The 20151-nt window shown below is 49.0% G+C and overlaps 1 protein-coding gene across 2 annotated transcripts in view; it reads left to right on the forward strand.

Moving 5' to 3' along the window:
- The window catches only part of BICRAL (BICRA like chromatin remodeling complex associated protein), an 82829-nt gene that overhangs the window by 28816 nt on the left and 33862 nt on the right, over positions 1-20151 (forward strand). The window contains exons 1-5 of one of the 2 annotated variants that reach the window (XM_062186133.1): positions 9869-9966; positions 10734-10779; positions 11170-11218; positions 11307-11375; positions 14534-16213. In XM_062186133.1, coding sequence (XP_062042117.1) covers positions 10739-10779; positions 11170-11218; positions 11307-11375; positions 14534-16213 — 1839 coding nt within the window. In that variant the 5' untranslated portion in view covers positions 9869-9966; positions 10734-10738. Of the gene's footprint in view, positions 1-9868; positions 9967-10733; positions 10780-11169; positions 11219-11306; positions 11376-14533; positions 16214-20151 lie in introns of those variants that run through there. The other variant, XM_062186132.1, reaches the window with a different exon arrangement.

Genomic DNA, 20151 nt, shown 5'->3' on the forward strand with positions numbered 1-20151 from the left:
TTGGGCCCTGCACCCGCATGGGAGACCAGGAGGAAGCACCTGGCTCCTGGCTTCAGATCAGCGCGATGCGCCGGCCGCAGCGGCCATTGGAGGGTGAACCAACAGCAAAAAGGAAGACCTTTCTCTCTGTCTCTCTCTCTCACTGTCCACTCCGCCTGTCAAAAAAAAAAAAAAAAAGATAGGAGTTGAAGAAGCAGTGTCCCAAGTAGGAAATAAAAGGGGGCAGAGGAGAAAACCACAAAGAACTGAAATGTTTGCCCTTCCTCTCCCACTCTCTTCCCGTCGGCACCCGTTCCTGTACCTCATGCTGGTGAGACCTACAAGCTATTGTTAGGGGCCAGCATTTGGTGCAGTGTGTCGGGCTACGGCCTGCAGTGGTACATTCCATATTGGAGCACTAGCTCGAGTCCTGGCTGCTCTGCTTCTGTTCCAGCTCCCTGCTAATGCACCAGAGAACGCAACAGAAGATGGCTCAAGTGCTTGGGCCCCTGCCACCCAGATGGGAGACCCAGATGGAGTTCTGGGCTCTTGGCATCAGTCTGGCTCAGCTCTGACCATTGAGGCCATTTGAGGTGTGAACCAATAGATGGAAGATATCTTTGTCTCTGTCTCTTTTTCATCCTGCTTTTCAAATAAATAAATAAATCCTTTTATAAAAACAACTATTCTGGCCAGTGCCGCGTCTCACTAGGCTAATCCTCCGCCTAGCGGTGCCGGCACACCGAGTTCTAGTCCCGGTCGGGGCACCGGATTCTGTCCCGGTTGCCCCTCTTCCAGGCCAGCTCTCTGCTGTGGCCAGGGGTGCAGTGGAGGATCGCCCAAGTGCTTGGGCCCTGCACCCCATGGGAGACCAGGAGAAGCACCTGGCTCCTGCCATTGGAACAGCGCGGTGCGCCGGCCGCAGCGTACCAGCCACGGCGGCCATTAGAGGGTGAACCAACAGCAAAAAGGAAGACCTTTCTCTCTGTCTCTCTCTCTCTCACTGTCCACTCTGCCTGTCAAAAAATAAAAAAAATAAAAAATAAAAACAACTATTCTTCAATTTTTTAAAAGGCATGTTCCTTTTTTGTTTGTTTGTTTGTTTGTTTTTAAGATTTATCTATATATTTGAGAGGCGGAGTTACAGAGAGAGGGAGAGACACAGAGAGTTCTTTCATTTGCTGTTTCACTCCTCAAATGCCCCAATAGCCAGAGCAAGACCAATCTGAAGCCAGGGGCCAGGAGCCTCTTCTGGGTCTCCCACGTGGGTACAGAGGCCAAGGGACTTGGGCCATCTTCTGCTGCTTTCCCAGGCCATAGCAGAGAGGTGGTTTGGAGGTAGAGCAGCCAGGACTCGAACTGGCACCCATATGGGATGCTGGCATAGCAGGCAGCGGCTTTACCTGCTAGGCCACAGCTCCAGCCCCTATTCTTTGATCTTAAAATGGGTTTTTTAAAACCTTAAAAATGACTGTAGGGCCATTATGGACTAAAAGGGACTGGATTTATCTTGCTATATTATAGATGTTAAAAATAAGACAAAATACGTGAAACAATTGTTTCCAGATTTTGAACATCAAGCAGACAGAACAGTGACTTCTGAGAGTGGAAGATGAGTGAGAGGACCCTGGATCTGCCCCAGGACACTTTCTGGGTGTGACACCGGGAGGGTGGAGCCGGGTGGAGGTTGGTTGTCTTCCTGAGCTGAGGTGATGTGGCCGGGAGATGCACAGGCAGAGTACAGAGGGCGAGGAGCTGCTCAGAGAGAAAACTCTAGACCTCTGCAGTGTCTCGTTGAAGTCTTCAGCAGACAGTCGGTCAGTCCCAGGTTCTGGGAAGGAGCCAAGAGGTTGGAAGAGACAACGGCCGGCGCCCCGCAGCACAGAGCACCGTTTGTGTTCCCGCTGCAAGAGTGGAGAAATCCTTGTCATTCGTGGAGTCCTCGGGAGGGTGTTTTCTCAGTGTAGGGCCAAATTAACCCTGAGATTAAAGATTGGTGAAGCTTGGGCCAATGCTGGGGCATAGCCCGTAAATCCACTGCAGTGAGGAATCCCATGTGGGCGTGGGTTCAAGTCCCAGATGCTCCACTTCCCAGCCAGCTCTCTGCTGTGGCCTGGGAAAGCAGTGGAATTGCCCAAGTGGTTGGTCCCCTGTACCTGCATGGGAGACACAGAGGAAGCTCCTGGCTCCTGGCTTTGGATCGGCTCAGCTTTGGTCGTTGCAGCCCTTTGGGGAGTGAACCAGAGGATGGAAGCGCACTCTCTCTCTCTCTCTTTCTCTCTCTCATTTTCTCTCTCTCTCTCTCTCTCCATTGGTCTCTTTGTAACTCTGCCTTTCAAATAAATAAATCTTAAAAAAAAAAAAAAAGATCAGGGGCCAAGGTGTGGCGCAGTGGGTTAAAGCCCCAGCCTGCAGTGCCGGCATTCCATATGGGCGCCATATGGGCGCCGGTTCAAGTCCCAGGTACTCCTCTTCCGATCCAGCTCTCTGCTATGGCCTGGGAAAGCAGTAGAAGATGGCCCAAATTCTTGGGCCCCTGCACCCACATGGGAGACCCAGAAGAAGCTCCTGGCTCCTGGCTTCAGATCAGTTCAGCTCTGGCTGTTGCGGTCATTTGGGGAGTGAACCAGCGGAATGGAAGACCTCTCTCTCTCTGGCTCTACCTCTCTCTGTAACTCTGTCTTTCAAATAAATAAAATAAGTCTTTTAAAAAAATATTGGTGAAACTTAAAATCAACCTATTTACAGTAATTTGTGTCCTAGACAAAGCTCAAAAATACCTATATGAATAAAAAAATACCCAGCACCTGATAATATAAAATTAGCATTTAATAATTGTCCAGAGCCCGACATTGTGGCTCCATGGGTTAACACACTGCTTGGGACGCCAGCATCCTATATGAGTGCTGGTTGGAGTCCCAGCTGCTGGACTTCCAATCCAGCTCCCTGCTAATGCACTTTGGAAAGCAGTAGAAGATGATTCAACTACTTGGGCCCCTGCACTCATTTGGGAGACCCGGATGAAGCTCCTGGCTTTGGCCTGACCCAGCCTGGCCATTGCAGCCATTTGGAGAGTGAACCAATGGATGAAAGATCTCCCTGTTTCTCTCTCTCTCTCTCTCTCTCTCTCTCCCTCCCTCCCTCCTCCCCCTTCCTCCCTCTCTCTCTCCCTCCCTCTCTAACTCTGCCTTTCAAATAAATAAATAAAATCTTCAACACACATGCACACATACAAATGTCCAGCATCTAATAAAGAATTACCGGGGATGCAAAACAGCAGGAAAATGCCACTCATAATAAAGTAAAGAAAAATCAATCAGTAGATAACAGACCCAGAAATGGGTATAGTTAGTGTGGAAAGGCATTAAAAGTCACCACTATTTTGCATAAGTCCAAAGAGGTAGAGGAAAGATTGAGCATATGAAATAAAGACATGAAAGGTATTTTTTTTAAAAACACCCAAATTGAACTTCTAGGGATGAAAACTGCCAACTGGAAATATACTGGGTAGAATTAATGGCACATTAGACCCTACAGAAGGAAGGATTAAGGAGCTTGAAGACACAGCAGTAGGAAATATCCCAAATGAAAGGCAAAGAAAGAAAAAGACCAAACCAACAGCAGCATCAAGGAGCCATGGGATGGCTGCAGGCAGTCTGATAAGGTAATTGTCATCAGGGTCCTTGAAAGAGAAGGAGCACAAAATGTGTGGAGACTTAATGGCTGGAATGTTTCTAAATTGGAGGAAAATTATAAACCTGCAAATTCTATCAGTTTACAGACCCTAAGTGGAAGAAGTACGATGAAAACCATACAAAGACCCATCATAACCACACTGCCTAAGATCAGTACTAAAGAGAAAAAAAATAAAGCATGTAGAGAAACAAAAACACATGACAAAAGAAACAAAGAATGACAACAGACTTCTCCTGGAAAGAATGCAAATAAGAAACAGTGTGCAATGTATTTAGAGACCTGAAAGAGAGAAAAGCCTGCCAGTCCTGAACTATATGCCCAGTGAAAATGTATTTCAGGCCGGCGCCGTGGCTTAACAGGCTAATCCTCCGCCTTGCGGCGCCGGCACACCGGGTTCTAGTCCCAGTTGGGACGCCGGATTCTGTCCCGGTTGCCCCTCTTCCAGGCCAGCTCTCTGCTATGGCCCAGGAAGGCAGTGGAGGATGGCCCAAGTCCTTGGGCCCTGCACCTGCATGGGAGACCAGGAGAAGCACCTGGCTCCTGGCTTCGGATCAGCGAGATGCGCCGGCCGCAGCGGCCATTGGAGGGTGAACCAACGGCAAAAAGGAAGACCTTTCTCTCTGTCTCTCTCTCTCACTATCCACTCTGCCTGTCAAAAAAATAAAATAAAATAAAATAATTAAAAAAAATGTATTTCAGAAATGAAGGCGAACTGTGTACTTTTTATGGAAAGAATTTATCCCCAGCAACAGGGAACTACAAAAACTACTACAGGAAGTCCTATAGGAGAAGGAAAATGATACCAGATGAGATCTGGATTTATTCAAAGGAATGAAAAACACTGGACATGGTAAATCGTGGGTGAAACTAAAAAGGACTGCAGTTCATGTACCTTCCACGGTTCCCGCAGAGGAAGCAGATTTCTAAAGACTGCAGCCATTTGAGAGTTCAGGACCCCTGGACAGTCTCCCGTGATCCTCTGCTCACCTCAGCCCCTCTAGAGGTAATTTGTAAATCACTGGGAAAATACAGCATGTACTGATGCTACCCCAAATTATTACAGCTAAAGCAAATGTCAGCCATTTTCCATTTTTGGTAAGATTGTCTCCATCATTTAAAGTTTCAGCTCATTAGTCATCAGCCTCATGAGGTCGTATTTTTGGAAGAAGAAAGAGAATGGAAGCAGATAAGGGAGAAAGTGAACACTTTTTAGGAGGGATCACATACCAAATTTCAGTTTGTGAAGTAACTAAAGTCCTGTTTCTGACTTTCACAGGGCAAGCTTAGTTGTCCCACTGCCACTAGCTTAGAGTATTGGAAACAGGCGAAGCCGATGTGCACAGCCGACTTCCTAAAACACTTCTTCTTGGGGCAGCTGTTTGGTGCAATGGTTCTGATGTCACATGGGACACTCACTTCTTCTATCAGAGTGCCTGGTTCTACTCCCAGCTCTGTTTCCAAAGCCAGCTTCCTGTTAACGCACACTCTGGAGGCAGCAGGTGATGGCTCAAGTCCCTCCACCCATGTAGGGAAACCAGATGGAGTTCCTGGATCCTGGCTTCAGCCTAGTTCAGCCCTGGCTGTTGCAGGTGTTGCAGGCATTTGGGCAGTGAACCAGTAGATAAAAGTCTCTCTCTCTCTCTCTCTCTCTCTCTCTCTCCCCCTCTTCTCCCTCTTTCCCTCTCCCTCCCTCTCCGTCTCTCTCTCTTTTTTCCTCTCCCCCTCCCTTTCTCTCACTCTGCCTTTCAAATAGATGAAAAAAAATTTTAAATAAGTTTCTTCTGATGCCAAAATATTTGAGAGGCAAGCATGTGGATCAGCAGTTGGATTGAAGCTTGGGACAGCTGCATCCCATGTTGGAGTACCTGGTTCAAGTCCCTGCTTCTCTGCTTCCAGTCCAGCTTCCTGCTGGTGTGCATTATGGGAAACAGCAGAAGATAACTCAAATACTTGGGTCCCTGCCACTCATGTGGGAGACCCAAAGAGGGTTCCAAACCCCTAGCTTTATATTTCTCTTACTATAAGTGAGAGTGATAATTTTATGTGTTTAGGAACTATTTGAGTTTCCTTAATTTTTTTTTCCATTTTATTTGAAAGGCAGAGATAGAGAGATCTTCTATCCATTGGTTCACCCCCAAAATGCCCACAACAGCAGAGGCTGGGTCAGAATAAAGCAAGGGGTCCAGACCTCAAGCCAAGTCTTCCACCTGGGTGGCGAGGACCCGAATACTTGAGACATCATATTCTGCTTTGTTGGGTGCTCATTAGCAAGAAACTGGAATCAGAAGTGGAGCCAGGGAGCCGGCATTCTGGCATAAAGGATAAAGCCTCTGCCTGTGATGCTGGCATCGCATGTGGGTGCTGGCTCATGACCTGGCTGCTCCATTTCTGATCCAACTCCCTGCAATGGCCTGGGAGAAATAGTGGAAGATGGCCCAAGGGTTTGGGCCTTTGCCACCCACATGGGAGACCTGGGTGAAGCTGCTGCCTCCTGGTTTCCGCTTGGCACAGCACTGGCCATTGCAGCCACCTGGGGAGTGAACCAGGGGATGGAAAATCTCTCCCTCTTTGTCTCTCTCTCTAACTCTGACTTTCCAAATGAATAAATAAATCTTAAGAAGAAGAAGAGGAGGAGGAGGAGGAGCCAGGATTTGAACTCAGGCTCTACAATAGGGGATGTGGGCATCCTAAGTGGGGTCTTAACTGCTGTGCCAGACTCCTGCCCCTGCCCCTGCCCCTGTCCTTTTTTTTTTTTTTTTTTTAATGAACTGGTTATTCAGACCCTTTGACTGGTTTTCTTCAAAAACCCTGATTAATTTGTTTCTTTTATTTAGAAACTCAGAAAGAAAAGCTCTCTGGTATGAATTGGAAGTATTTTTCCCAGTTATTTTTGTTTGCTTTCTTTTTTTTTAAGTTTTTGGCTTTGTTTATGGTGTTTTTTTTTTCATCATGTAAAATTTTGAAACAAATTATCATTTGTTCATTTGTTTTATTTGAAAAAGAGAGAGAGAGGCTGGCACCACAGCGCACTGGGCTAATCCTCCACCTGCGGCGCCGGCACACCGGGTTCTAGTCCCGGTTGGGGTGCCGGATTCTATCCCGGTTGCCCCTCTTCCAGTCCAGCTCTCTGCTGTGGCCCGGGAAGGCAGTGGAGGATGGCCCAAGTGCTTGGGCTCTGCATCTGCATGGGAGACCAGGAGGAAGCACCTGGCTCCTGGCTTCGGATCAGCGCAGTGCGCCGGCTGCAGCGGCCATTTGTGGGGTGAACCAGTGGAAGGAAGACCTTCCTCTCTGTCTCTCTCTCTCTCACTGTCTAACTCCGCCTGTCCAAAAAAAGAGAGAGAGAGAGAGAGATTGAGAGAGATTCTCCATCCACTGGCTCACTCCCCAGATGCCTGCGACAGCTGTGGCTGGGCCAGGCTGAAGCCAGGGGCTTGAACTCAATTTGGATCTCCCACGTGGGTGGCAGAGACCCAGGGACTGGAGCCCTCACCTGCTGCCTCCCAGGGTGCACACTAGCAGGAGGCTGTATTGGAAGCGGAGCTGGAATGCAAATTCAGAGCCTCTGCTGTGGGAAGTGGACATCCCAAGCTACTACCTTACTGCTGTGTCAAACACCTACCCCAGAAGTTTGAAATTTTATGCTGCAAAATTTGCCAGTGTTTTCCTGTGGGTTGTGATATACTTGGAATTTCCACACTCTATGATTATTGTTTAAAAACTACTCTCCCATATTTTCTTGTACTTTAAGATTCTTCTCCCTTCCCCCTTTTAACTCTTAGCTCCACCTGGAGTTTATTTTTGTTTATGATGCGTGTATGGATCAAACTTCTTCTCTTCTCCCATGGCCGCCATCTTTCTCCCACTGCTTTGAAATGTTGCCTTACACTGCGTCTCCCTGGCTGGAAGCTGTTACTCAGGGTGTTTGTTGGCTCAGTTAAGAATAATTTGCAATATTGCCTTTAATTTCTTTTTTTTGACAGTTAGACAGTGAGAGAGAGAGACAGAGAGAAAGGTTTTCCTTCCATTGGTTCACTCCCCAAATGCCCGCTACAGCCAGAGCTGCGCCGATCCGAAGCCAGGAGCCAGGTGCTTCCTCCTGGTCTCCCATGCGGGTACAGGGCCCAAGCACTTGGGTCATCCTCCACTGCACTCCCGGGCCACAGCAGAGAGCTGGACTGGAAGAGGAGCAACCAGGACTAGAACCCGGCGCCCATATGGGATGCTGGTGCCACAGGTGGAGGATTAACCTAGTGAACCAAGGCACCGACCCCCAGCCTTTAATTTCTTAAGACAGCAGTCAAGTGCCTGTCAGAGCTCTGTGAGCACAGGGCCCCTCCCCTCCACCCCTGATCCACTGCCCCCTGCTGCTGCCAGGCCCATCCGTCTCACTCTGAAGTGTTGGGCCAGGAAACGGTTTCTGATCCCTGGCCTGGGACCGTCCCTTAGAGGACGACTCATCGCACGCGGCGTCATTCAACAGCCCTGGTGCCAGCCACCTGTCTACAGATTCCAGGGTTGGTACTCGAATGAGAAAAGAGGCTTAGCAGGACTCCAAAGAAAATGGGCCCCTCACCAGCACCTAGTCCTCAGGTTGACCTCCTATTCAGAATCGTAGTTACTTTTTACAATTTCAAAAGTTTTTCTTTATTAGTTGAGAGGTAGAAAAAGAGAGACAGAGCTCCCATGGGCTGGTTCACTTTCCAAGTGTCTGTAATGACCGGGGCTGGACCATGCCAAAGCCCGGAGCCTGGAACTCAACCCAGGCCCCCCACGTGGGTGGCAGGAACCCAGATTCTTGATGTAAGACGCGGCCGTGTCAGCTCCTGTCCCACAGTCTGACTCTGGCAAGCGTACTTCGATGGAGCACACGTATGTGTCCTCCTGAAAGGAGTGGCCGGGTCAGACCAGGTTCTGGCAATACTTAACGCTGGGGATGTGGGCATAGAGGTCGGCTCTTGTCACCTGAAACTGTGTAAGGTCAGAGAAGAGTGTGGCCTTTTAAAAGAATTTTCTGAAAGGTTCACGGAGTTCCACATGGGGGTGAGGGTGGCTGGAGGCGGCGGCGTGTGTGGGGTTCCTGGTGCTGCGCCCGGAGCCAGGTGTTTGCCCAGCCCGTGTGGCTCAGTGTGGCAGGGGCTGCCCGGAGGCTTTCCATCTCATCCAGTGTTATAAAATTGGGTTTTTTTATTGACCACTCAGGGAGTGGTTGTCACTTTCCACTTTGGGACAGTAAATGTTCTCGGTGTTTGAAAGAACTGGTGGCAGTGACACCCCAGTGGAGTGGTGGTGTTGACCCTGGGGTACCCATCGAGTCCAGGGCAGAGCGTAAAGAGGGCAGCGAGGCTGGGAGAGTCAGTTTCTTTGCTGTAAGCTGGTTTTCACCTGCATTTTTATTAACTGGTTTTTCCAGACAACTAAATACTTCAAAAACATAGATGTACAAAGGACACAGTAGAACTCCTTTGAAATGGTCACGCTGAAGTAAAGAAATAATACCCATGTAACAGGCTTCCTTATTCCGAACGGTTGTGATGTCTGGGAGAGCGGCACAGGGCAGAACAACCACGCACTGTGGCCGGTGTGCCGCCGCCTCACCCGGTGACAGTTGGGTCGACAGGAAGCCCTTCCCAGAGATCGCAGCCGATCTCGCTGATGGGAGCTCCCCTGATTGCCCTTCCTGTCCCATTTTTTAGGCCCAAAAGTCGGGTTGTTCTAGTACATTCATGCGTGCCCAGAGTTCCCGTGCCTGGCTGCTCCTCGTAGGGTCAGCTGAGGATGCTGCCTGTGGATGAGCGTCCCCCACCCACTCCTCTCCCACCCATCACCCGTCCTCTGCACTGGGGCCCACTCGGGTGGTAGCCCCCCCACCCCCCCACCCCATCACTCAGCAGCTCAGCAAACCCAACCACCGACAGGAAGGTCCCACGCTGGGGGGTACTTACCCCTTCCAGACTTCCCAGGAAGAGCAAGTGACCTTCCGCATGGCAGGAGCACGTTTGACGTGGGTTTGGCCTTGTGGCTGCCAGAGTGGGACGTTTCAGGGAGCGGAGGGGAGATGGCAGCTTTAACAGAAAAAACGTTGCGTGGAGATGATCCCGCCTGGCTGCCTCGGGCGTGTCCCTCTTCTGGGCATCTCTTCAGGATTTCATTCCTCCGTCCAACTGCCGCTCACAACTGCCCTTTCCAACGGCTCCAGAACTCTTGGCCCTGGCATTCCGTGATGTAAATTATTCCACGCATGGCTCGAAATGGGTGCGAAGCAGTGTTGCCAGGTGTCGGATCACTAGTGTAAGTTGAGTGGTTCTCGGGGGAGAACCGCTCGTGGAACGCGTCCGCTTGTTGTTTTCCAGCCAGAGTGCAGGCGCTGTGCTCCCCGAGCCTGGGCCTGGAGCGGGAGGGAACTTTTGGTTGTGATTTTCTACTTTAAACATTCCGGGGTCGGGATACAGATTATTTGCAACGGGCCAAGGGCAGTGCTGCCGCAGAGGGAAGAACACAGGCCGGGGTGGGGGGCCGGGGGCCGGAGCCTGCAGCCAGGCTGCCTGGAGCCAAGTGCCTGCTCTCCTGCCCCAGCGTGCGGGGAGAAGCCGCGTTGCCGTCCTGTCCTGAAGACGGCCAGCATGTGGCAAGCGGCCTGGATTGCTCACCACGCTGAGTGCCCTCCGGTCGGTCACACCGGGAGAAGAGCTCTGGCTCTAGGAGATCTTTTCTAAAACAGAAAATGTTGTTTCTCCCCGCTGACGCTGACGGGGTGTTGGGAGGAAGTTGCTGTTCGTGGCTGCCCCGGCCTCTCTGGGGAATCTGCATGTCAGGGAGGTGGCTGGCGGCTCGCTTTGATTTGTCTGGATTCTCTCCTGATTTGTAAGTTAAGGATTTGTTTTCAATAAAGACAATTCAAAGGGAATACTTTGCCTCTCAAAATCTCATTGATAATGAACAAGCAGAGGAAAACGGTGGCCTGCCAGCAGAGCGCCAGCTGTGTCTCGATGTCGCGTCGGCGCTGCCGGCCTCAGCCTGCTCCTCTGACCCACGTTTCCTCTTCTTCCTCTCCGTAGTTGTCATGGACGATGATGATGACTCGTGTCTCCTTGATCTCATTGGGTAAGATGCTCGTTCCACACCCAGGCTCAGGCGAGTGCGGGAGGTTTGCCGAACTGAAACCCATGAACCAGGGTAAACCTGGTGGGGTTTTTAAATAAAGAGGAAATAATCAGCATAGGTGTGGTAGGGAGACAGAGAGATGTGGGCTGACTTGGGAGCCACAATTCAATAACCCCTTGGTAATTTACTTTCTAACAAAGGCCAGGAGGCAGGGAGTGATAATAGGAAAGGGAACGACATCAAAATGAGAACAAAGCCAAGCACTATTAAGTGACACTGTTTTAAAATACAGAGAGGTTTTTACCCAGGCTCTTGGGTCATTTTCTTTTCACCCGAGTAAAACAAAATCCTCAATATAGGTGACATTGCTTCCCCTCTTCTCTTTTCTAGAGACCCACAAGCTTTGAACTATTTTCTACATGGACCGAGTAATAAATCTGTAAGTACGACCTAGAACAGCCCAGCCACACGTGTTTGCTTCTCCTCTCCGGCTGAAGTAACCACTCTCTTGACCTTGTACCTTGCAGAGCAGCGATGACTTGACTAACGCAGGATACTCTGCAGCCAATTCAAATTCAATATTCGCCAACTCTAGTGTGAGTATTGGAAACTGAATGCCATGGCCAGGTGTTTCTGTCTTGTGTCCAGTGCCTTGAACTTGAGCTTTCCTTGCCCTTGTGTCACACTGAGAATCCTTGTCTCGTCTTTTGCAATTTACACAAAGCAAAACTGTTGAATTACAGTGACATTTTCTGCTTTGAACTTGGTCGTCATGAGCTTTACTTTGTCATTTTCCTGAGGGTTCAGTTTGCTTCCTTATGACACAGAAATGTTATAACCTGAGAAGGTATATTGGAATGTTTTGAGCCTTGATACTCTTGAGCTTTAAAGAAAAAAAAATTTAATCTTAGTTACTTAAAAATCACTTTTTTTTTTTTTTTTTTTTTGACAGGCAGAGTGGACAGTGAGAGAGAGAGACAGAGCGAAAGCTCTTCCTTTTGCCGTTGGTTCACCCTCCAATGGCCACCACGGCTGGTGCGCTGCGGCCGGCGCATTGCGCCGATCTGAAGACAGGAGCCAGGTGCCTCTCCTGGTCTCCCATGCGGGTGCAGGGCCCAAGCACTTGGGCCATCCTCCGCTGCACTCCCGGGCTACAGCAGAGAGCTGGCCTGGAAGAGGGGCAACCGGGACAGAATCCGGTGCCCCAACCGGGTCTAGAACCCGGTGTGCTGGCACCGCAGGTGGAGGATTAGCCTATTGAGCCGCGGCGCTGGCCACAAATCACTTTCATCTTAAATGAGAAAGATAATAGCTGACATTTATTGACTATTTACTGTGTGCTTGGCACTAAGGACTTAATATGCATTAACCTCATTTAATTCTTAAGTTAAAAAATTCTGTGAAGTTAGTTCTGTTATTATCCAGTGCTTATGGATAAGAAAACAAACACACAGAGAGGTTAAACAGGCCCAGGATTACACAGTCATGAGTTGCAGAGGTAGGATTCTAACCTGGGCTCCCAGCTGTTAGAGCCACTTTTTTTTTTTTCTTTTTTTTTTTTGAAAATCAGAGTTACAGGGAGAGAGGGAGAGACAGAGAGAGAGAGAGAGAGAGAGAGAGAGAGAGATCTCCCATCTGCTGATTCACTCCTCAGATGGCCACAAAAGCCAAGACTGGGCCAGGCTGAAGCCAGGAGCCAGGGTTGTCATCCAGGTCTCCCACATGGGTAGCAAAGGCTAGACACATGGGCCATCATCCTCTGCTGCTTTTCCCAGGCCATCAGCAGGGAGCTGGATCAGAAGTGGAGGAGCTGGGACACGAACCAGTGCCCCTACAGCATACCAGTGTCACGGCGGTGGCTTAACCCCGATCCACCACAACACCAGGCCTCGGAGCCATACTCTTAAACTCAGGAGCATCTAGAGGAGAAACCTGGCCCAAAGGATAGGAGAATCCAGCCTGGAGACTGTGTCAAGATTACTGTTTACAAAAAACAAAAAGAAAACAGAAACAAAAGTTAGTAGACCAGTTGGAAATCACTTGGCACAGCACGCAGTAGCTGTTAGCTTGCCATCATCATTGGGGTCTTTGCTTTCTTTATCTGTAAAATGGAGCACTATTCAGAAAGTCCTTGAGAATGCACAATTCTTGCAAGTATTTGAGTGTGTATGAAGTGTGCCAGATGGTATCCTGCAAGACGCCATTGCGAAAGTGGCCTTAAAGTCACAGCGCTGATTTCTGGTGAGGTTTGTGAGTCGAGAGCGTTTCTGACAAGCAGTAACAGCGCGTGATGCCCCTGAGCCCAGAAGCAGGTACTTAGCCCGTCCCTCAGCAGTCACGATTCTTGCTTATCAACTCTCCTCCTGCCATGAGAGTGTTAATTCCAACTTTTCAGGCTGCTTTTTTTCAATGTGCGTTTATTGGGAACTTTTATTGCATCACGTCCGATGTAATGGTAACGTTAAAGTTTCTCGGAAGCCCGTGCACGTGTAAACCCGTGGCCTGTTCATTCATGTGCTCTAAAAATGCTTAACCATCACCCCTAGGAGAAATCCATCATCGCCTTGATAGCTCTCTGCAAAAAGCAAAAACAAACAAAAAATCCTCCTTGCTTTTAGTGGCTCTCTGCACTTCCTTTCTTTTTCACCCTTAACCTGATGCCCTCTGACCCCAGCTGCCCTTGTCTTCCCCACCTAGCTCACCCCAGCATGTAGCCCCAGGCCTTTGTAGCTTAGGGCTGGCAGTCTGTGATTTTGCATGCGGGAGTACTCATTCTTGATTAATCTGTTTTTAATTTTGTTCTCCACCTTTCTTCTTTTTAGTTGTGGTGAACTACACATAACAGTCTCCCATCTTAACTGTTTTTAAGCATCCACTTCAGTGGGGTTAAGTGTATGCATGTTGTCTTCATCTTGTTTTAAATGGCTGTTGAGTCCATCTCATTCGCTTTTATAATCTCCACACGTCCCGTGGGTGACTGCGGGCCCGTGGAGTGCCTCTGATGTCCCATCGGCCGTGCTCCAGTCTCTTTTTCTGCCTGTGTTCTTGTCTCCAGTAGGAATACCTATTCCTCAAGACAGAGACTGACGCACAAGTGGGTACTTGCTAAGCCTTGGTTGACTTTCAACTTTGGAATAAGACACTTAAATGGGTCTTTTTAAAAAGGTGTTTCTTAAGAATATGTTGTTAAATATTGGAGTGGTTTTGGAAGCATGATAATAAGCTGGTTGTTTCTGGAAGGCAAATGGCCAATCATGCAGGTTTTGTGGGAGCCGTGTTCATCTGGACCGGCCTTGCCTGGGGGTGGGGGGCGGGGTAGAGCGGATGCCTTCTGCACCTCCAGTAGAACAGCCCCCAGAGCTCCCCAGAGTCACACAGACTCCCAGGCAACAGAGAACTGGCCACAGCCCTCCTGCTATACCCCCTATGGGCTGAGTTCCACGCGAGCCTCAGACCAGGAATAATCCCCAAATCACGTCTGTGCCAGTATCTCAAAACGAAGCGAAGCTTTAGGTAGCCCTCCAAATGTTCGTGTAACTGATCTGACAAGCACAGTGCGTGCATGTACTCACAAACATAACGTTAAGCATCACCACTAAGGAAGTAAAATATCAGAGTAAGGCGAGCCGTTTGCAGGGTCATGCCGGAGAGGCAGGCGGGCATGCTTCCATCGTGCTGCAAAGTGCGATGAACTTGGTAATACAGCTCTTCCGCAGGTTGGCTCTGCCGTGTAACACGCTGCTGCTTTTTTCAGAACGCTGACCCTAAGTCGTCCCTCAAAGGTGTGAGCAACCAGCTCGGAGAAGGGCCCAGTGATGGACTGCCACTGTCAAGTAGCCTTCAGTTTCTCGAAGATGAACTTGAGTCCTCTCCGCTTCCTGACCTCAGTGAGGACCAACCTTTCGACATTCTGCAGAAGTCCCTGCAGGAGGCCAATATCACTGAACAGACGCTGGCGGAAGAGGCATACTTGGATGCCAGTATAGGCGCAAGCCAACAGTTTGCACAAGCTCAGCTTCATCCTTCTTCATCAGCATCCTTTACTCAGGCTTCTAATGTTTCTAATTACTCAGGTCAGACGCTGCAGCCTATAGGAGTGACTCACGTGCCTGTTGGAGCATCATTTGCAAGCAATACAGTGGGTGTGCAACATGGCTTTATGCAGCACGTGGGGATCAGTGTTCCCAGCCAGCATTTGTCTAATAGCAGTCAGATTAGCGGTTCTGGTCAAATACAGTTAATCGGGTCGTTTGCTAATCAACCTTCCATGATGACTATTAATAACCTAGATGGATCTCAAATCATATTAAAGGGCAGCGGGCAGCAGGCCCCCTCCAACGTGAGCGGTGGGCTTCTGGTTCATAGACAGACTCCTAATGGCAACTCCTTGTTTGGGAACTCGAGTTCCAGTCCAGTAGCACAGCCTGTTACAGTTCCATTTAACAGCACACATTTTCAAACATCTTTACCTGTGCATAACATCATCATACAAAGGGGTCTTGCACCAAATTCAAATAAAGTCCCAGTGAACATCCAGCCAAAGCCGATCCAGATGGGCCAGCAAAACACATACAATGTGAACAATCTGGGAATGCAGCAGCACCACGCACAACAGGGCGTCTCTTTCGCCTCTGCAAGCTCACCGCAGGGCTCGGGGGTCGGTCCCCACATGGCTGTGAACATCGTCAACCCACAGAACACGAGAAAGCCCGTCACCTCACAGGCCGTGAGCAGCGCGGGGGGCAGCATCGTGATCCATTCCCCCATGGGCCAGCCTCATGCACCCCAAAGTCAGTTCCTCATACCTACAAGCCTTTCCGTCAGTTCCAACTCGGTCCACCACGTCCAGACCATAAATGGGCAGCTCCTTCAGACCCAGCCCTCGCAGCTCATTTCTGGCCAGGTGGCCTCGGAGCATGTCATGTTGAACAGGGGCTCTTCGAACATGCTCAGGACCAACCAGCCGTACTCTGGACAGATGCTCAACAGCCAGAGCACGGCGGTCCAGTTAGTGTCTGGGCAGACGTTTGCCGCCTCTGCAAGTCCAGTCGTGGTCAATCACGCCTCCCCTCAGATCGTCGGGGGACAGATGCCCTTGCAGCAGGCGTCGCCGACTGTGTTACACCTGTCGCCCGGGCAGAGCAGCGTTTCCCAAGGAAGACCCGCCTTCACCACCATGCCCTCGGCGACAAGCCTGTCGGGACCCAGTCGCTTCCCTGCCGTGAGCTCAGCCAGCACCGCCCATCCTAGTCTTGGGTCTGCGGTTCAGTCTGCGGCATCGGGATCGAACTTTGCGGGTGATCAGCTGAGCCAGCCAAACAGGACTCCAGTAGCGGCCAGTGTGTCTCATCGTCTTCCAGTTTCTTCTTCCAAATCTCCCAGCACCTTGAGTAACACGCCAGGAGCAGGAGCCCAGCAGCAGTTCTTCTGTCAGGTAATGCTCTTCTTCAGATAAATGTTTGACTGATGGCAGAGGGGCAAAATGCAGTGTGTATTGACTAGAATATCGTTTTCATCCTCGGCTCCCGGTTTATTAACTTAAATATTTCGGTTTGTGATTAATTGCCTTTTTTCCTTAATTAGAATTTAAAGAAAAAAAAAAAAAAAACAACCAGCACTGTGCTGTGACTTGGAGGAGCCTGGAGTCGCGCTCCTGGGTCTGGGTCTAAGCTTCGTGCCGCGGAGCTGCTGACCTGCTGTTCCGCACTTGGCACTGCTCATCAGAATGCCAAATGCCGTGGGCTGATGGGGAGGGCCCGGGGAGGCAGTCCGCACGGAGCACTGAGCGCATTCTCTGCCAGGTAGCGGACGTTCAGTCCGAGCCAGTATCGATGTGCATACAAGGGCGTCTTCTGGAAGTTCATGGAAAAATGCAAACTATGAAACTACTTTGCATGGCTTTCGAATTCTTGTGTGTGCCAAAGTAAACTTACCTTTTAATTCCGTTTTTCCTACAAACTTTTTTGGGTGCTCTCATACACACTTACCTACTTGACAAAGTGTGTTATGAGTGGAGAAAATGAAAACTTCTTTTATGATTATTCATTGAACATCATGTGCAAGCCACTAGGTCATGTGACCATGGACCATGTGGCGATGTTGTGGCTGCTTCTATGGGGGACTCAGTGTGACTCATCAGTGGATAACTGACTCACACCAGAAGGAGACATACACAAGGGTACTTTAGAAAGGTCGTGGATGGGGCAACTGGTGCGGTATACAGTAGGCTAAGCTGTCACTTGGGACACCGTGTGCCACAGAGGAGTGCCTGGCTGAAGTCTGGCTACTCTGTGATCCCGTCAGCTTCCCACTAATGTGCCTGGAAGGACACATATGGGACACATATGGGACACCCAGATGGGAGAGCCAGATGGAGTTCCTGGCTCCTGGCTTCAAGAAGTTAACCAGTGGATGGAAGATTCTCTCTCTCTCTCTCTCTCTCTTTCTGTTCTCTGTGTCACTCTGCCTTTCAATAAAAATTTTAAAAGGTCATGTGAAAATAGAATTAAAAGATATTTCTTTTGATACAAAACATGTTTGAAATTCATGCACAGTTTTTTTCATAACATGTTTTCAATGAATTTTCTGAAGGTCCCTCACATGCATAGATTTCACACTTTCTGTACTAGAATAAACTTGTCTTTTAATTTCCTTCCCCATGAACTTTTTGATGTTCCCTAGTAGAGGGGGAGATTCAGGGCGCTTTATCTGGTCAAGTTCCCGAGCTTGCTCTCGCCATGCTGTTGTGCAGGTGGATTGCTGGGTGCGTGGCTAAGACCATGGGCAGATTCCATTTCTGGAAAGGGTCTCCAGTGATCGACGGCTTCGGCCCTTGACTCCTTCCACTCCGTCTGGTCCCTAGCACATGGCACAGTTCAGCTACTCTTCTTCCCACCCAGGAGGACCCATTGTTCTCCCTACCCCCACCCCACTTCTCCCTTTCCCTGCCTCTGCCTTTCTCCCCCACATCAGAAGCTTCAAAAACTCCTCTGTTTTGAGTCTATCAGTGTATTGCAATATAAACCTTTTAAGTCTGTCTGTATCGATCTTACGAAAGCTGTATACTTTTGACTAAGTAATTCTACTAAGTACCCTATGGAAACAGATGATTAAAAATCGTCCTTTGTCTTTGGCGATCCCGACATGTGTGAGGGCACACGCAGGGTCCCTAGGGTTGGGCTTCCCTGGTCTTTCCTCCTGATCAGATTGAGGGCACACATTTTTGGCAGGGGAAGAGCTGTGTCCTCGGGGCTCAACGATGCGGCTTTGTCCCTCTGGGGATGTCGCACTGGTGTTGACTGGTGATGTCAGCTTGGAGCACTTACTGAAGATGGGGTCTGCCAGAGTTCTGCGCTCAGCTTCCTCCTGTTGTTAGTGAGAGTCTTCTGGGAGATGCTTGGAGGCTTGTGTTGATAATCCAGTTTGTCATCGGACTTGTACACGCTGCTTTAAGCTTCCACTGATAATCCCTGGCTCAATCAGTTATTATGAAGCTATTACTGTGATGATGTGCAAATAGAGACATTTTAATTCCATCGTGTTTTCTGCACTTATTTGTGGTATTCTACTCTGTGGAAGAGCTTTACCTCTGCTCCCTGTACATATTCATTTAAATCAGTACGTACTCTCAGATTCTTATTTTTTCAGTGGGTTATAGACCATTTCAGTCACTTATTTGGTGCTCAGACTGACCCAGATTTGGCCAGTTGGCACCCCTCCAAATTGGCTGCTGGCCCCTTTGACTTGTTTCTATCATACTTTAAGCATTTCCTTTTAATTTCTGGCAAAACAACATGTTCCATGTTCATCTTTCAAGTTCCCCGCCCCTGCCCCAGAAACAATAATTTTTTCAAGGCGCCCTTTCCCTTCTACTGGAGAACTACGTGTAGTCATTGCTACTGAGGTCATCTCAGCCAAGAAATACGTATAGTTACGTGTACCTAATGTTTGTAGCTATTAAGACATCTGTGAGTTCATGTTCTAATTCTGACCTACAGCTGCTGGATCCATCCAAGCCTCCCTCTTTCCCATACTTGTAACTGCGTGTTCAATATGTCGACGGACTTTACTCAATCCTAGCATATGGAGAAAGTGGTTTCAAAATTGCCGACTCACAACTATGAAAAACAAACCTACTAATTAGATTTCTGCATTGGTTTATAGTTCCGTCCCTCACCTAAAGATTCACAGTCAAAATACGGTATCAAGGGACTTGCATTTGGTACAGTGATTAAGCCACTGCTTGGACGTCTGCATCCTGTATGGTTGCAGGCCTGGTTGGAGCCCCAGCTGCTCTACTTCCAGTCCGGCTTCCTGCTAACGCACACCCTGGGAGGCAGCAGGTGATGGTTCAAGTAACTGAGTCCCTGCCACCCATGAGGGAGACCTGGATGGAGTTCCAGGCTCCTGGCTGCAGCCTGGCCCAGCCCCTGGGCTATTCAGGCCTTTGCGGAGTGAACCAGCAGACAGAACACCTCTCTCTTTCTCTTTCCCTCTCTCCTCCTTTCTCTTCCCCTCTCTCTCAACCTCACTCCCTCCTTCTGCCTTTCAAATAAATAAACCTTTAAAAAAAGTTACCTCTTTTTTCTTCCCTTGGTGTGGTAGTGCTCTTTGTTTAAGGTGTAGTTTTGTTTATTTTTATTTGTGTTTCAGTGCAGGCTTCTCTCCCCGCCTTTCTGACTGCTTTTGTCTTTTTATAACTTCTTTGGGTCACTGGAACCATTTGCGTGCGCCCACAGTCAGGGTGCACAGGAAATAGACCTGGAGCAGACATGCTCCTCCTTCTGCTCCTTGTGCCCCCTGCTCCTTGCTTTGCTGCTACTTCACACCCATCCCCTATGTCCATCCATCTCTTCAGTTCCTAGTTTATTTTTCCTGTGTTTGTTTTCACACAAGAGAACACATGCATACATATTTTTTATTTCCTGTCCTTTCTTACTCAAAACGTAGTGTCCTCTTCTTCATCTTGGTTGCAAAAAATTTTCTGAAAACCCAAATGTCTTATATTAGCAAAATGATTGTTTATGACAAAGTACTATATAACCATTTAAAATTTTTTCATGGGCTGGCATAGCAGGTTAGGCTGCCACCTGCAACACCAGCATCCTACATGGGTGCCAGTTCATGTCCCTGCTGCTCCACTTCCGATTCAGCTCCCTACTAATGGCCTGGGAAAAGCAGTGGAAGATGGCCCAAGTGTTTGGGCCCTGCCATCCAGGTGGGAGACCTGAATGAAGCTCCTGGTGCCTGGCTTCAACCTAGCACAACACTAGCCATTGCAGTCACTCCCTCTGAAACTCTGACTTTCAAAATAAAGAGATTTTTTTTTAAAGATGTATTTATTTATTTGAAAGAGTTACAGAGAGGCAGAGG

Source organism: Lepus europaeus, chromosome 3, assembly GCF_033115175.1.
Source record: "Lepus europaeus isolate LE1 chromosome 3, mLepTim1.pri, whole genome shotgun sequence".
Taxonomy (NCBI): Eukaryota; Metazoa; Chordata; class Mammalia; order Lagomorpha; family Leporidae; genus Lepus; species Lepus europaeus.